Source organism: Perca fluviatilis, chromosome 6 (genome assembly GCF_010015445.1).
Source record: "Perca fluviatilis chromosome 6, GENO_Pfluv_1.0, whole genome shotgun sequence".
Classification (NCBI taxonomy): Eukaryota; Metazoa; Chordata; class Actinopteri; order Perciformes; family Percidae; genus Perca; species Perca fluviatilis.
The window spans coordinates 17799659-17815829 of record NC_053117.1 but is presented as its reverse complement, the minus strand read 5'-3'; the positions used below and the strand labels follow the sequence as shown (position 1 = coordinate 17815829).

The 16171-nt window shown below is 40.0% G+C and overlaps 2 protein-coding genes across 4 annotated transcripts; one reads left to right on the top strand and one right to left on the bottom strand.

Moving 5' to 3' along the window:
* Nucleotides 1-557: 557 nt before the first annotated feature.
* On the top strand, nt 558-5781 carry ankdd1b (ankyrin repeat and death domain containing 1B). Its single transcript, XM_039804481.1, has 15 exons — nt 558-880; nt 1308-1408; nt 1555-1653; nt 1758-1856; nt 2142-2246; nt 2374-2475; nt 2600-2698; nt 3217-3315; nt 3593-3691; nt 3893-3991; nt 4109-4207; nt 4480-4575; nt 4978-5179; nt 5445-5576; nt 5707-5781. The coding sequence occupies exons 1-15, from the start codon at nt 706-708 to the stop codon at nt 5760-5762; spliced, it is 1662 nt and encodes a 553-aa protein (XP_039660415.1). The 5' UTR covers nt 558-705; the 3' UTR covers nt 5763-5781.
* poc5 (POC5 centriolar protein homolog (Chlamydomonas)) lies at nt 5572-14385 on the bottom strand. 3 transcript variants are annotated; one of them, XM_039804477.1, is made up of 13 exons: nt 14277-14385; nt 13302-13385; nt 12699-12852; nt 11935-12039; nt 11576-11775; nt 10206-10382; nt 9805-9909; nt 8807-8986; nt 8193-8376; nt 7561-7694; nt 7081-7182; nt 6758-6928; nt 5572-6437 (listed from the first exon to the last, which is right to left on the bottom strand). In XM_039804477.1, the coding sequence occupies exons 2-13, from the start codon at nt 13383-13385 to the stop codon at nt 6303-6305; spliced, it is 1731 nt and encodes a 576-aa protein (XP_039660411.1). In that variant the 5' UTR covers nt 14277-14385; the 3' UTR covers nt 5572-6302. The 3 variants fall into 3 exon arrangements, with proteins under 3 accessions (XP_039660411.1, XP_039660412.1, XP_039660413.1); XM_039804478.1 differs by lacking the exon at nt 14277-14385 and adding an exon at nt 14229-14267; XM_039804479.1 differs by lacking the exon at nt 11935-12039.
* Nucleotides 14386-16171: the final 1786 nt, after the last annotated feature.

Sequence of the window (16171 nt, the reverse complement as noted above, 5' to 3'; positions counted from 1 at the left end):
TGATTTCACTTGGTGTTGACATTTTTACAATAAATTACCATCCATTCTATATTAAACTGACTTTTAACTAAAAAGCGTTGGCTTACTGAAAAAAACACATCATTGGTTTAAAGTAAGTTTGTGACTGAAGTGCTGCTGGTTTAAATCCTGAATCGGATTAGAAAAGCTCCAGCAGGTGCACAGTGACCAGCTGCAAAAGACTAATGCCTCAGGTAGTGTGAATGTGAACATTGCTCCTAAAGAACATGTGTAACTGGCCAAACAAGTTAAACTGCTATTATTATTATAGAGCCTTATGTTAATCTTTTTGTAAACATTGCAACATTGTGTTCACAGAAACTGGAGTTAAAAGCACTTGGTATAACATACTTAAGCCATTATATAGTCATGCCACATACTAGTCATGAAACACAGGTTGCCTATGACTTGTTTAATATTATCAGCAGTCTCTTAAGGGTGTGAGCTGGTAAAGTAAACACGGATCAGCCCTCCAGTGTTAAGAAAATAGGAGTATGCTTCCACTTGAAGACTTGCTGTTGTGTATTTGAAGACAGGAACTATACATGAAACTGGATAAAACTGGGATTTTCTCATCTTCTGTTGGATCAGTTTCCTCAGGTATTGCTTTCAGTACCACCCATTGGACGGTTAAATTACATCAAGCCTGTCTTGGTCACACAAAGAGGTCATTTAAAGAGCCTCCCGATGGAGAGAAGAGCTTTGGCTTTGAGGGCGATGATCAAGAAGCATCGTCCTAAGACAGAGAATTTGGACCCTCGAAAGTGGATGAGACAGGAGACTATGAGGGGCTTTGCTGACTTTATACTGAACAAGGACTCTGACAAAGAAACAGACAACAGCTTTGACAACAAAGAGATGTGTGAGTATGCAAGTGCAACAAAATGTGGGGAATACATAAAAGACTGGCTTTACAGAATATAACAATGATAGATTATGGCACAAATGTTAAAGTTTTTCTTGTTCAGGACTGTGCCCTCAAATTTATATTGGTGTAAGCTGGAGTTATTCATTGTAGTGGAGTGACTGTATGCCCGCCTTCTTCACTAGAATCACACTATATTTGCACAAGGCTGAAACCAAGGCGATCCCCTCCACAGCACGTAAAACAGATTCACCCTTAATTCAGTCAACCTTACATTATGTTCCTGCTGAGGTTTTGACTCAAATGCCATTGCAAATTTCTTACACATTACGTGATTGTGTATTAAGCCTAGTACATGCTGTTATGTTTATTAAATAATATATGAAAGAAGCCATAAAGCCTTCCTGTCTGCTGTGTTGTACAGTGTTGGATGCAGAGAAGCAGTTTATGGAAGCAGCTAAGAGCAATGATGTGGAGACCATGAAGACTCTTGGAAAAGGGCTGAATGCCAATGCAAAGAATGTGGTGGGTCTAAATAGACAAACCTTCTATCTGCATCTCAGTATACTGCATCACATAATACCACACAAACTGTCTGAAAGGCTAGTCATTTCTGTTTTTTGTAATCACCTTTATTAAATGCAATATACTGATGACGTTGTTTGCCTCAGGATAACAGGACTGCCCTTCACTATGCAGTAGCTGGCAAAAACAAGGAAGCTGTGCAGCTTCTTCTGCAGCGGAGGGTCAAGGTGGACCAAAAGGACAAGGTGAGAGGGCTTTGAAATGTCCTGCATCTGAAAACGTGCCTTAATAGCTTATGTAATATTCTGAAGTAATCACGACTTCCTATTTTGCGTTCTGTGTCTGACAGTACGGTGTGGCACCCATTCATTTGGCTGCCTGGTTTGGCAGCTTGGAGATCCTGAAATTATTAGTGCAGGCTGGGGCTGAACAGAAGGTTGAGAACACGGTAAAGAAGCAAGAAGACATTTGTTCTACTGTTTCTCAGTAACTGACAAAGAAAAATATCCAGAAGTTGGGCAATTTGTCTTTTTATTTTGTGCAACATTTAAAAAAAAAAAAATCATGTTTATTTTCCTGGATTTTGAAGCTAACATTTGTATGCGTGTCTTGTTACAAACCTCAGCCCAGATGCTCTTGTTGTATATCCTTTTGTTTCCTAATTCAACTCAAGTTACATTTCTTCTAATGTACACTGCTTGATTAAACATGAACTTGCTTATTTCCACCTCAGCAAGGACTGAACATCATGCACTGTGCTGCTATTAACAACCACACTGAAATTATAGAGTATATAATGAATGACCTGCAGATGAAAGAACTCGACAAAGATGACCAGGTATCTACTTTACACTACTTTTTAATAAAGTAAATCAGCTGCATAATTAACTTTCTGGGCAAGTTATTTTGGACTAACAAAGTACATGCAGAAAATGGTTGTTTGTACCTCAATTATTATATTTCAGTCAGGACACCGGGCATTTGCATTGGCAGCAGAGCACGGGTGTGTTGAAATGATGGATATGCTGACTAGGCCATACAACATGGACACCATGAAGCCCAACAAGGTGTGTGTGGACTTTTAAGTGTTTTTGGTTTGTGTGCCATTTATGTGCACATTTGTGTGTTAACACCTGCAATGAAGCTCAACACTCTTTGATGCCAGTTGTTTGCCTCCCTCCCTTCTGCCAGCGCGGGGAAACGCCCCTGCACTTAGCTGCCAGGAACGGCCACTTGGATGCCCTCCAATCGCTGCTGCAGAGCTTTGATACTCGGGATGAAGTCAATATGGTAGACAATCAGTGTAAACATCCTCTCTATCATGGTCTGGTTTGTGACAGTGTGTGCTCAGTGGCTAATCCATTGCTTGTTGGTGGCTCCACTTTGGATTAATTAAGATGTATCAAACATGTACTATTATGTAACAAAGCAAACTGTGTTCTGGCTTGAATTTGAGCTCTTATTTGATAAGATTTTACTTGGTGCTTCTGGTCAAAAAATCTTCTAAGTGGGGTTGGAGTTTATTGATGGATAACATCTGAATTACCTGTTATTAATGAATGTTATTAATTTGAATGTTTAAAAGACTTAAACCAATATCAAATACTGTGTTGGCTATGAAGTTACTGATGCCCATCCAAGTTCTTTCAGGTGGTTTATTTCTGATTTGTAGTTGGTTATATGCCTGGAACCATTATTAAAATTTTGAACAGAGTACAATTTTAAATTGTGGTCCACCTGAGAATAATTTTCTGCTTCTGTTGTGGGAAACTAGCATCACTACTGTTGTTTTTTTGTCTGCGTTGCAGGATGGCGAGACAGCTCTGTACCAGGCTGCTGACAACGGTCAGGAAGCATGTGTCCTGGCCCTGCTGGAGGCTGGCTGTGACCCCAACATTCTTACAACGGTACAATAGGCCACTATACTGACTTTAACATTGAAATGACTGATTCATTAATTACATTTAATTTATACTTTTTAATTGATCCCCAGTGGGGGAATTACAATGTTTTCACTCTGTTGTTAGAACACACTACACACAGGCCTGAAATACATATACGCATTATAATGCATTCCTGTAAAATGTTTTATGGTTAATCCTATAGGCAGCATCAAAGTTTACGTGGTAAATATGTTTTTTTGTACTAGTAGTAGAGCTAAAGCTAAACCTCCCTCTCTTAAAGGCCAAATGCAGTGCTCTCCATCCAGTTGCAGAAAAAGGAGACACCGCTCTTGTCCAACTCCTCTTAGATCACAAAGCCCATACGGACTTCCAGAATCAGGTAAGCAAACACAAGCTAGGTAGCCGTAGTACACTCTCTCAGTCAAGTCTTTTAGTAACACGGATTACACACATATCAGCTGTGCTTCCACTGTCACTCAGCCTGGATGCACATCATTGTGATTTTACATATTTTCTCCTAAGCTAACAGTTCCTTTTTTGGGGGGCTTCATGTTGTGTAATAGGATATTTTTGCTCTCAGCACCTAGAGGCTCCTATCCACCTGGCAGTGAAGAACAGTCACATCCCTGTCATCCATTCTCTACTGAAGGCTGGCTGCAACATTAATGTCACCGATAAGGTATGATCCTTCTAGTTACACAGTAACGTAAAATGTCAGCCAAACGATATATAAGAAAAGAAATAGAGAAAATATTTGCTGCATTGTGTTGTCCTGTCCTATGCCATGAACTGTTAGAGGTCCCAGACTGCTATCCATCTTGCTGCAGAGCTGGCTAGAATTGACGTCGTGGAAATGCTTCTTAAATCCGGGCTGGATCTGACACTCCGGGATAGGGTAAGAATTCTCACAAACTGTTAGAGCTAACATAGTGTAGTTGCCATATATATTAAATTCTTCTCTTGTACACACTTTTTTCAAGACTTAATCTTGGCCAAAATCTGATAGTTTGGCCATCCAAAGGGCAAAATAACTATGTATGATTAATTTAAGCCATAACAGCAGCATGATTCATTGAAACGGTAAGACAAGTTGGATTCTAAATCTGGTACCTTACAGTTGTGATTAAAGTTTGTGTATTTTTTTTGTACATGTTGGATTCGGAGTAGCAGGGTAAGACGGCTCTGGGTGTGGCAGTCAGAGCAGACGAGGTGATTATTGTGGACATGATCATCAAAGCAGAAAGATACTACGCCTGGAGGAAGGTGAGAGATGGGCAAATGATACTTAACGTTTACCGTTTTCATGTGTGCCATAATACATTTTTGAGGCCTTGAAATCAATAATTACATTCATCACAAATTATTTATTTCCTAATGTCAAAATCTAGATTAGTTGAATCCCCTCTAATACTATTAAAGCATCCACGGTAAAAAATGACTCACAGCACAGAAGCATTTGACAGCCAATTTACCATCAATTTAATTATGGTTATGCCTGATTCCTTTCCCTCTTGATTTGGATTTTTTTTAACTCTGGCATTCATCTTTTAATCATGTGTGCGTGTGTGTGTGTGTGCGATTCCAATAATATCTTCCCATGCCCCTGTGCTTTCTGAGGCTTGTGGCTTTTATCAATCTGCTGACATAATTTAATTGCCCTTTCAGGCCAACACAGAACCTAATGAGAGTGTTCACAGCGAGTATGCGCTAACATTTAAACTTGACCACCGCTATGAGAACAAGCAGCTCCGCTCCATGGCCTGGCGCCTGGCGTACGAGCTCCTGAAACCAGGAGACTGGAAAAGACTTGCAGAACACTGGGGCTTCACTAAGGAACAAGTTTCGGCCATCGAGGAGCAGTGGACAGGTGCCACAACTCACACTAACTGGACAGGCTTTTGACAGTGCATTTGGCAACTCTCTGAACTAGTATAACATAAGATTCTTGTAGCCAAAATTCTACGAATTAAAATCCCTGAATTCATGAAGAAATTTGGCAATGACAAGAATATGCTTGGACAACTATTTTTTTTCAGACTTGCTAATTTGTTTTTTTCTATTTCATCTTTAGTTTATTTTTTTACAAGTTACACTGTTTCCCTGGCTGTACAGTGCTGTGTGTTTGTCTACAGGTCAACACAGCTATCAAGAGCATGGGAACAGGATGCTGCTGATCTGGCTCCACGGGGAGAGATTGGCTCAGAAGAGCCTTGCTAGAGAACTCTACGAGGGCCTCATTCTCACAGGGAACAGGAAAGCTGCAGGTGCATTCAGTTTATTTTTTTAAATTTTTTTAAATCAAAACAAATATACTGAGGAATCTATACACATAGCTGTGCTGCCAGGGGACATGTGCCAAAATCTTATTGCAGAACATGTTAATTTGTCTTACAGATAAGATTCGGATGGAGGCAGAGAGTTCCAGCAGTAAGAGCTGCAGCATTTCATGAGGATGAACACTGCAACATATGGATATGACAAAAACTCCATGTTTACATCCTTTTCAACTACTGATCTCTACAGAAAGTTACCAGTAAAATTATTTATTTTAGAAATAAAAGTGTGTCAGATCATTATGGCTTTGGTTTAATAAAGCAAACAACCTGTGGTGTTGAACAGTCCGTGTCATTAAAAAAAACATCAATAAAATAAATACTACAGTCATTACAGTACAGTCTCACCTGTGCATAATTTAGAGTAAAACATTTTTCTAGAAATAAATGTCCATTTTGCAATTCTAAACTCTGTCCAGCTGGTTATAATTAAAAAAATTTACGTGTGCAGTTCTAAACACCTGTGTCTGTGTAGTACTTTCCTGAGAAAAATAATATTGCTCAAGAAATCGTGCACATTAGAAAATGTCCTCATTGAGGACACATAATAAACTATCTACAATCACGAGAGTAAACTGAAAAAAAATCTAATTTATTCTAATGAATAAAGCGGAAAGCAAGTGCAAAGTCACTCCTGTCTGAGATATGTATTTGTGGTCAGTCAACTACTTTGATGGAGTGTACTTGGCACGTGCTGGTGTGTGTTCTGGAGGAGCTTCTGCCTCCAGTGGAGCTTTGGCCCTGCTGGGAGGGGCGGGGAAACTTAGAAGCCATCGCCTGACCGATGGTGAGCTGAAAGAATGAAAGAGAAACAAAAGAAAATGTTCATTAGTATTTTTACACACATATGATGTCAAGGCTCTGTCAAAACTGTCATTTATAATTACCAATGCAGCCAATAAAACCCCAAATCACAGAGATGCTGATTTTCCCCGGACTAATATTATCACAAAACCTTGGTATTTAGCAAAATTTGTACTTGACAAATTAAAGACATGGCAGATTTGCATGGGATTAAGATTACAGACGACCTCCGCGATTATTACAAATCACTAGAGGTCCCCAGGTAATACTAGTCCCGTGTGAATAGGGCAATAGATGGTAATACAAACCTGTGTAACAGGATGATGGCGTTCAACTATCACAGAGGTCATGGGTGGAGCCACACCCATCACCTGGAGGTTGCTGCGGGCAGCTTTACCAACGTCCGTACGTGCAGTGATGCGAGCCGTTACAGTCTTTGAGGGTTTTTGTTGACTGGCTGTGACGACACGACTGCTCACCTGAAACAACAAATATTATTGCATTGTGTATACATGTGATAACTGTAGTAGAGACTTATTTTGTACTAAACTTGAGTCATTCTGCGTTGTTGCTCACCATTTTGATAACCATTTATTCGATGTGTCGATAGATCAGTGTGTCTAATGCTAACCTGTTTGTGGGAAATTGCAGTGCCCCCAAGTGGCAGTGAGCTGTGAACCACTGTAGTAGGAGGGATCATTTCTGCCCTGGACACTGGGGCACCAGAGTCCACCTGAGGAAAAAGGGAATCAGGGGGAACAGGACCAGAAGTGGGATTTAGAGGAAGTGACTCATAGTGCGGCAAATTAAAAACAGAGAGAAGGAATTACAGAAGTAAATGGAAGACTAGTGTGGGAACACTTCTGTTTTGGGGGCATCTACATGAGAACGGTTGAGTGTGAAGCCAGAATTTGCAGCAATATAAATTAACAACAAATAAAAATTCTAAATTAAAGAAGAAGAAAAATTATGCAAATTAACTGGCAAATTCAAATTGAGAGACTTTTTATATATGAAAGACTGATGGGTTGATTGATCCAATTAAATTTGAGATGGCATAGAAGAACTATGGTGTGTAAATAAATGTATGTTTCCATTAGAAGTGTCTCACCATATCCTCTACTTCGCTGTGGGAAGGGTCCGGGCGGTCAAAGTGGACTGGGCTGAACCGTGTGGAAGAGATGGGATATGGCTGAAGTTGAGCCAATGTAGCAGAGCCAGGCTCATCCTGGGGTGGCAGATTATCTGTAGAAAGAAACAAAAAATAAAAACAGTTATTACATTAGTCGATACATGTTGCAAAGGGCTACTGAGGGCTTTTACAGGTAATCTTTTGAGTGCCAGATCAAGGTTATAACCTGTACAAAGGACCGCTCATTTAGCACTCAGCACATCCAACATCCACGGACTAATCACCCTATTAGATGAGCCAGTGAATGACTTCAAGAAAGGAAAAAGGCCACCCTTCACTCCACTAATTCATAAATCTACACAATTGCCAATAGCACACAGCTGCACTCTATTGGAAATTTGTGTTCCTTTCTTTTCTGTCTGTTAGTTTCAGTCTTGATAGCAGTGTTAAATCAATACAGCACAGAGGCAAAGCTAACAGTGCCTTTATGCTTTGTTGAATAGAGCATTAGTCTATTTATGTAGTTATGGGGCTTCTGATGAAGATACAAGTGCAAGTTTTAATGTGCTAGTTCTCTAAAATCAGGTCTGTGTGATCATTGTTTTACAGACCATGCTGATCATGAACTGGATGGGGCTCCGGCCGTCCCTCTGTAGTGTGGAACATGCCGAGAGCCTCCATGTTGAGAGCACACACGCCCCTCATGAAGGCTTTCTTCATAGATTCTTCATAGAGCTCTCGCTCAATTCGCAGTCTTTGGATCTCTGCCTGGGCCCCTTCTAGAGCCTCACAGTGCTGCGGAGACAGGTAGCAGAAGATAGAAAGAAGGAATTTATCAGATTATATAATACTGACAAAAACACCTCATGTTGTTTTCTTGCTTTCATTATAATCTTCTCTGTTTTCCCTAATTAACCTTTGATTTCTTAATCTATTAATGAAGTTTAGTGGGGCTGTTATAGACTGAAATGTTTAAATTGTATGTATTTATTACAATTTACTGAAGAAATATTTGAAAAACACATGTACCTATGTAATACACTAATAAAACATGGTAACCAGTGGTGCTTTGGTTCTGCTTTACATGACTCAGCTCTGTAAATGTACAATATATCATACTGACCACTGTGGTAAAACACCTCAATGAGGTAAAGTCAAGTAGGAATTGAATGCAGCATCACCATACACACTGTTTTATATGCAGGTCCTTCACTCCGTTATTTACCTCTGCCAGCTTGGCCTCATACTCTGTAGACAGGCGGGTGCAGACCTCTTCAGCCCTTGCACGGCAAGCCTGCTCCACCTTGACCTTCCAGTGTTTCTGGATCAGAGACTGCCAGCCAAACCACACCTTCTTCTTCAGCTGCAAATTGTAGTGCTGCTGCGCTACCTGAGCAGCATGAGCCTAGCAGGGAACCACAAGACCATGAAAACATTCACAGGGAAATGATTACACCCTTAATTCATTCTTGTGCAGGTGCGGTGCATTTTCTCTTATGGGGCATGTTTGGTGTCAGGGTTTAGACAAATATATGAGTCATTCACCTCACTTTCCATTTTAAACAAAATGCATAAACTATCTATTTTGTAAATGTAAAAACAAGGCACTTGCTAAAAATGTGGCATACGCATGTTCGGTGTGCAGTGACTTAGTGATGCATGGCTCGGTAACTCATGCAGAGTGATTATTTGCAAAAACCATTTAACTGCACTGACAGTAATCTATCACTGTTAAAATACATTCACTTTCAGTAATTGTACATCAATTTCTTTAAAAATATACATACTGTATAGCCCCACCTAAACAAATATTTCATCCTGCTTTCAGCTTTTGTATCATGCACAGCAGCAGTAGGTTTCTTTTCTTTCTTCTGTGCCAGGTTAAGCAATCTTTTAAGTTATTTTTCATAGTTCATAAAACATAACATTTAAAAACTAATTAAAAAACGTTTTGTTGACTAAACTAGTAAGCATCTGCATTTTCTCAGTGAGTGTGCAAGTGTGCGTTATGCAAATGTGAGAGTTGAAAGTTTTAAATCATACAGGAAGATAAACAATAAGCAAACACTGATGTAAAAGATAATGTCAATATGTTCCTTGCATTAAAAGGGCTATGAAATGTATCCTAAATCTCTCCAATCCATACAAAAGCAGGTGAAGACACCCATGCTTATTGTAAATAGATTTCAAACTGGGGGAAACACCACAGTGTCATCAGTGTACCTCTTCTTTGGCAGCAGTGTGCTGGAGTCTCCAGTGGGAGAAGGCCCTCATTTTTTCAAGCTTTTCTTTTTGTCTGTCCAGCACCTGGCTCAGGTTCACAATCACCTGAGGGAGGACACGTCACATAAAAAGCTTGTCTAAAAAGCAGACAAAGTTGTTACTTATATTTTTATTTCAAGTTCTATGTGTACATAAAGATAAGAGACAGAATGTGCAAGGGAGCATACGATAGAGATACAGAGCTGATAGCTTAGACATGGATTAAGCCCAACCAGTCCTACACTAAAATTTCACACCAACGGAAATCACTGGAAATTCAATCTCAGTATGGTACTTAATCCATGTCCAACCAACCAGCACATTACGTACTGGAGAAAGCAAATAAATACACATGAAGTCACCTCATCTTTTCTCTGGTTGGAAGTCTCGTAGGTGTGTAGCAGCCCCTTCAGGCTGTCTAGCTCTGATCTCAAGCCAGCTGTCTGGACTGCATACCTCTCCCTCTCTTTTCGCATCTCCAGCTTGTGTTGCTCCATAAAGGCCAGCTTCCACTTCCTGAGCTCAGTCAGCACATTTGTCTAATTAAGGAATGGAGGGTGGGACAGTCACAGTGCTTTAGTACATATGGGCACGCATGTGTACACATTTCTTCAGTAGATTTTGAATTTGATGAACAGGTGTGCCGGGGGTCTAGAACAGGCTACCACATGCAGCCTCCCCAACACCCTAATGCAGAAGTATAGTGTGAATTTGGCTTTAGAGGTAAATGGTGTGATTGTGATCTCAGCTACATTTCTACAGGGTCAAACATAACATACACTCACAAATGTGAACATGTTTGGCTTTTTTGGAAGGTAAAACAAAAGATGTTTTTTTCCCATAACAACAGAGGCTCACAAGCAACCAATTCTATAGGTCAAGAGAACTGAAAGTGTCTCAACTTCCTCTACTACTGTACAGTCCAGGGCTCTGCCTTTTCCTAGGCCAAACTCTTTCATCAGCACTGCTTAGCAGGCAATTGGTTGTCATCTGCCCTCCTTGAATGAGCTGTACAACATTAGAAGAAAAGGGCAGGAAGGACAACCACGTGCAGGCGCTCACCTCCTCCAAAATCATTCCACTGGGAGACACAATTAAAAAGGTCACTGGTGAAGGGAAGGGCTGTCATCCTATTCAATAAGCCTTCCTGAGACACTACAGTCCCTTTATAATCTATGACCTCTTCATCACCATTGCTTATGTACATTGTCCACAGTATTCCATGCATTTAATCCATCTCAGTCAAACGGTCTCATTGCACGAGTAAGGGAAATGTCAATATAAACCTTTGATGCAGATTTCAGTTGCCCTTATATGTACAGTATGGGTTATTGATCATTATATATAATCTGAGACTGACAGTGTGTCAGTGACAAACATTTTTCTCCATATTTTAGGTTTTGTAAATGGAGTGCATTAACACTAACATTTCAATGCCAGGAACATTGTATGACATTGTACCACAGATGTTTACCACTTATGCAAAACTCTTTTGCATTCTCATTTCAATTTATCAAAAATAAACCTGCCAGCGTGCGCCTCTTTTTCTGTAAACAGCTTAACACATCGCTGCTATTATTATTATTATTATTGTTGTTATTATTCAGCTATGTCAGAACCCTATAGCAATACAACATTATATTTGGTCAGCTCTCAAGCAGGCAGCAAATAAGAGCCATTAAATTGATTGATCGTGGAAGGACAGTTCTACAGTATAAGGAAGCAGACTAACCTTCAGGTTGTTGCTCCACGTATCCAGAATGTTCTCCATCTTGCTTATGTTCTCCTCTGATATAAACATCTCTGTCACAGTGGACTCGAAGGCGGGCGGGCTGTTTGGCCTAGACCTCTCAGACACTGTCTGTAACCTGTCTGAGGGAGTGTTTGAGAGCACTGACGCCCTGCTAGATGACCGACCTGCCATCTCCTCAGCTGGAAGGAAAAGAAAAAAGAAACACAGACAGAACATCACCAGAAGATTTGACAACGTTGCGACTTGCTGTCCTCTGTATTTTAAGCTTATTTTATGTCAAGAGAAATTAATATACAATTATATATAATTTGTTTCTTTGTATTTCTAATTCAATTTACCATGAGAGGCTCTTGAGCGTGTGGAGGGCTCAACAAGTAAGGGAGAGACCTGTGATCTCACACTACTGTTAGAATGCCTTCCATCTTTAGCTTCAGTGGCAGTATCTTACAGAAGACAAGGAAATCAGAGAGTAACAATTGTAAATAGATAAAATGGAATGCTGCTTAAATACATTTTGACCTGGAATAGTCAGTAAAAATAAAAGGGAAAATGTAAAAGTCAGAAAAAAAAGACAAAAACAGAAAAAGGCAATGGCAAGAATGCTGAATAAGTTGACAGTGGCTCCTTGTCCAGGAATGCATTTACAAAATCTTAATTAAATCCTGCAGGGGGGAAGAGAAAGCCTGCACTCTAAAGAGCAGTACGGGCAGAGAGCCAGGAGATCATTACCAATCTGCCGTCTGCTTTCTACATCCCTGTGCACTATTCCATGACAGTTAAAGCACTAAACCTCCAATGAGAGCTACAGCTGAAGCTGGAGCTGGCGGGGGCTGATGGACTGTTTAAGATGTGGGTATTGTAGGGGAAAGAGATAGGGGGTACAATTTGACAGACTTATATCATATGCATCTTGACTAGACTGGTTAACAAGCTAAAAATATGAGGCCTAGAAATGCACACTATATTTTTTTCCATGTTGTAATGCCATATCCTTTTGACAACTGATCATTTGATGTGGGCAGTGTCTGGGAGAGCTCAAGTGGTGTTTCTGTCAAAAAGTCTTAGTGAAATGTGTTCTGCATACAAGAGGAACCCAAGATACCTGCTGGGCATTGTGATTTTGTGTTATCTTTTCTCTGGGAAGGCCGACCCTCTGCAGACAGATGTGAGGTGCCCAGCCGCTGCAAGTGAGCACTGGTGAGTCTGTCAAGCTTGGGGGTGACCACAGCATAGTGGAGGAGCTCCTCATACTCATCCTGTTGATCCATAAACAATAATAAAAAACACAGTGAGCTTAAGGTTCTATTGATCTATCTTTTCTTTTTTACAATCTGTGACTTATGTTCGTAGTTTCTGATTTGCACAGCAATTGTTCCTATTGGTAATCATCACTGTCAATTTTGGGACAGGACGCAAAGACAGAGGCCATGTTCAGCCCCGACAAAACGTAGCAACACGTTTTTTTTTTTTTTTAAACTGAAACCGGGGTGCGTTCAGCAATTCTAATATTGGTTGACATATTGGGTGTGTTTACCTTTGTTTTAACTTACAAATAAGTGATGTAATACATTTGGATTATTGATTGAAACTTGTTGCATGCGTTACTTGCCCTAACCAACTTCACTGTGAAGATGTGCTACACAATGGTGCTGTGTTCCCAGATCTGACACATACAGACACCCAGAATGTGTTTTTCTTTAATCACCTGAAGCTCAGAGGAGACAGAGCTGCCTGCATCAGAGTCCTTGGGCAGAACAGGACTGGTCGGTTCCTCTTCGTCTGAGGACATCTAAACAAACACACACACACAAACAAACACACACACAAACACACACACACACACACACACACACACACACACACAACACACACACAAAATAGTGTTAGTTTAAGGACACACTACCAGCAGCAGACAAGCTAGCAATGCTAGGCCACTTGTATGCATGTATAGTCATACGTTGCAAAACATAGTTTATACTGAATACTTTATATAGCTATATGTTTGTGTCTGTTTTATCACAGGGACAAATGGTAATGTTCATCAATATTCCATACAACAGACTACTGTTGCACATGGTAGTTAGCATCAACTGTTACTGTACACACAGGACATGCACGATTAAACTGATTAAACAACATAGATTATAATGAAGAAACTGGATGAAAAAGGTCTTTATAATACTTAATACTAGTACAAAATAACACAAAAACATTTCTGTTCACATAACGTCACAAAACATACAAACTACATTTTACAAGATATTTAACAATTGTTATTTGGTAAGCAAAATGTAAATTCTCTCATAACGTTAATGTTAGCTAGTTAAACACACTTTACAAAGTCTTAAATCAGCCTAAACCCCAAGGCGATAATATATTCTAACGCATTGCTTCTTTCTCTACAGTTACTGCAAGTTACGCCGTTTCTGGCAAACTGACATGAATTAATATCCAACGTAAGTTAACATATTACGTAAAAACCATAGGCTTCCTTTTATTTTAGCTGCAAAGCTGAACAGAACAACAAACAACTCTTTGGCGCAAGTAACGTTAGTAACGTTAGTTAGCGTTAGTACTATTTTAGCTAAAGTCTTTAGGAGTAACGTTAAATCATAACTATGAGATAACGTACCGACACAGAGAATAGATGTGCAGTAACGGTGCTTTCGTAAATATTTACCTGTTTTATATTATATGCAGGATACCACGCTTTTCTGTTTCCGTCAGTTAGAAAAAGCTTGCTTTCAAACTGACTGACTCTTAAACAACAGACTCTATGATTGGCTACTGTTTCCACAGCACCTTGCCAAATCGTCTCTGATTGGGTAAAATGTTTCCGTGGTAACGGTAAGCGGAACAAGGAACAACGCGGCGTTCACAAGCGGCGTTCAGGTCCACACATGCGCCCAGGCGCCCACACCAATTCAGTTTTTTCCCCCCTGTGATGCAGACAACACGGCTCATATTTGCTTTAAAAGTATTGTGACAGCCAGTAGCAGCAATAGCAGTCGTGAGTATCGTGGTATTTTTCAGGCTCTATGAGTCCTAGGAGGACTTTATAGTTATGGACACACACAGTCCACGTATATTCTCTAAATTTCACATTACTTTACATGTTAAGAATTATTGCTTGAAACATTTATGATAATGATGATCATTACACATCAATATATAAATGGGTACGTTGTTAGTTTATTGTTTGATAATCCCATGAGAATAACACTAGGGACTTTTGCAACAAATTATTTCAGGAAAATCTTCAGTTAGTTGTGCCCATTTAGGGAGCACACATGGTTTTCAAACTGCATTTCACCTGTAGTCTGGCATGCTGCACAAAGATTAGCTAATTAAAACTGTCACAAGGAAGCAAGCTTACCTCTCTAAAGAGGGTGTAAGTCCTTGGGGAGTACCACCACCCTGTGAACCTCCCTGTGGCCATTTCTCAGTTGTACACTTCACTCAGGCAAACAAAGAGGAGACAATGGTTCACAAACTGAATTACAGCAATGTCTCAACCCCCTGAAGATCAGTGCTTAACAGTATTAAGACACATATGTGGGATAGGCCTAACGGCTTGGCAGTCCTGGGCTGGGACAGACTCTAGAGACAAGAGAGACATATGTTCACTCTCAGCCGTGGCAGAGCTGCAAGCAGTAATGTTGGACTGGAGCCTCCTCACCACCTGGCTGATTGCTGGAGTATAGGAGTATGAGAGCATGGTTGAGACATTGGTAACAGTGCAGTTATATCTCCCCAAAGAATGTGCTTTGACAGCTGGTCAGCTGATCACAAAGTGTTGAGGTCTGAACCATTCAATCTGATATTTTGACATTATATATCAAATATATATTAAAATAAATAAAATGATCATTTAAGACCTGACACTGACTCCCCTCAGCACACACACACACACACACACACACACACACACACACACACACACACACACACACACACACACACACACACACACACACACACACACACACATACATTTTATCATTACATGTCTTGACAGTTGACGCAGGCTAGGAATTTGAACCAGAATCATGAGGCACAGAGGATAATCCTTGCTGCTCTGTGGGGAGTGGAGGTTTCCTGTTGAATGACAGGAAGCTATAGCTCCCACAGATTACTTATTTCCATTTCAGGGCGGATGATTCACATGTTTTGAAAGGTTTTGGTGATGTATTCATCACAGTTGGGTTTTTTTAGGGTGATTTTGTTGTCCTCCCAATTTGACTTGTTAGGTTCTCTGCTTTTTCATCGCGCCATTGATGTTAAACTGCACATTTCCTATGATTGTCTGCTTTTATTAAGTCATTATAACAAGGACTGGTTAGGTACAGACAATTGTAGGGTTTGTATGTTTGTATGTCTGTATCTGTCTTACTGGCAGCTCTTTAATAGCACGATACATAATAGCCAACTGTTAATCTGGTATCAGCCACTTCTTGTGTGACATAGGATTTATCGAACTGTTTGTTTTTAATGACTGTTTGAACTGTTAATTGCATTCTTTTAATAGCCCCATGTGGGATTAAATGGTTACATTCAATTGAATTACTATCAAGT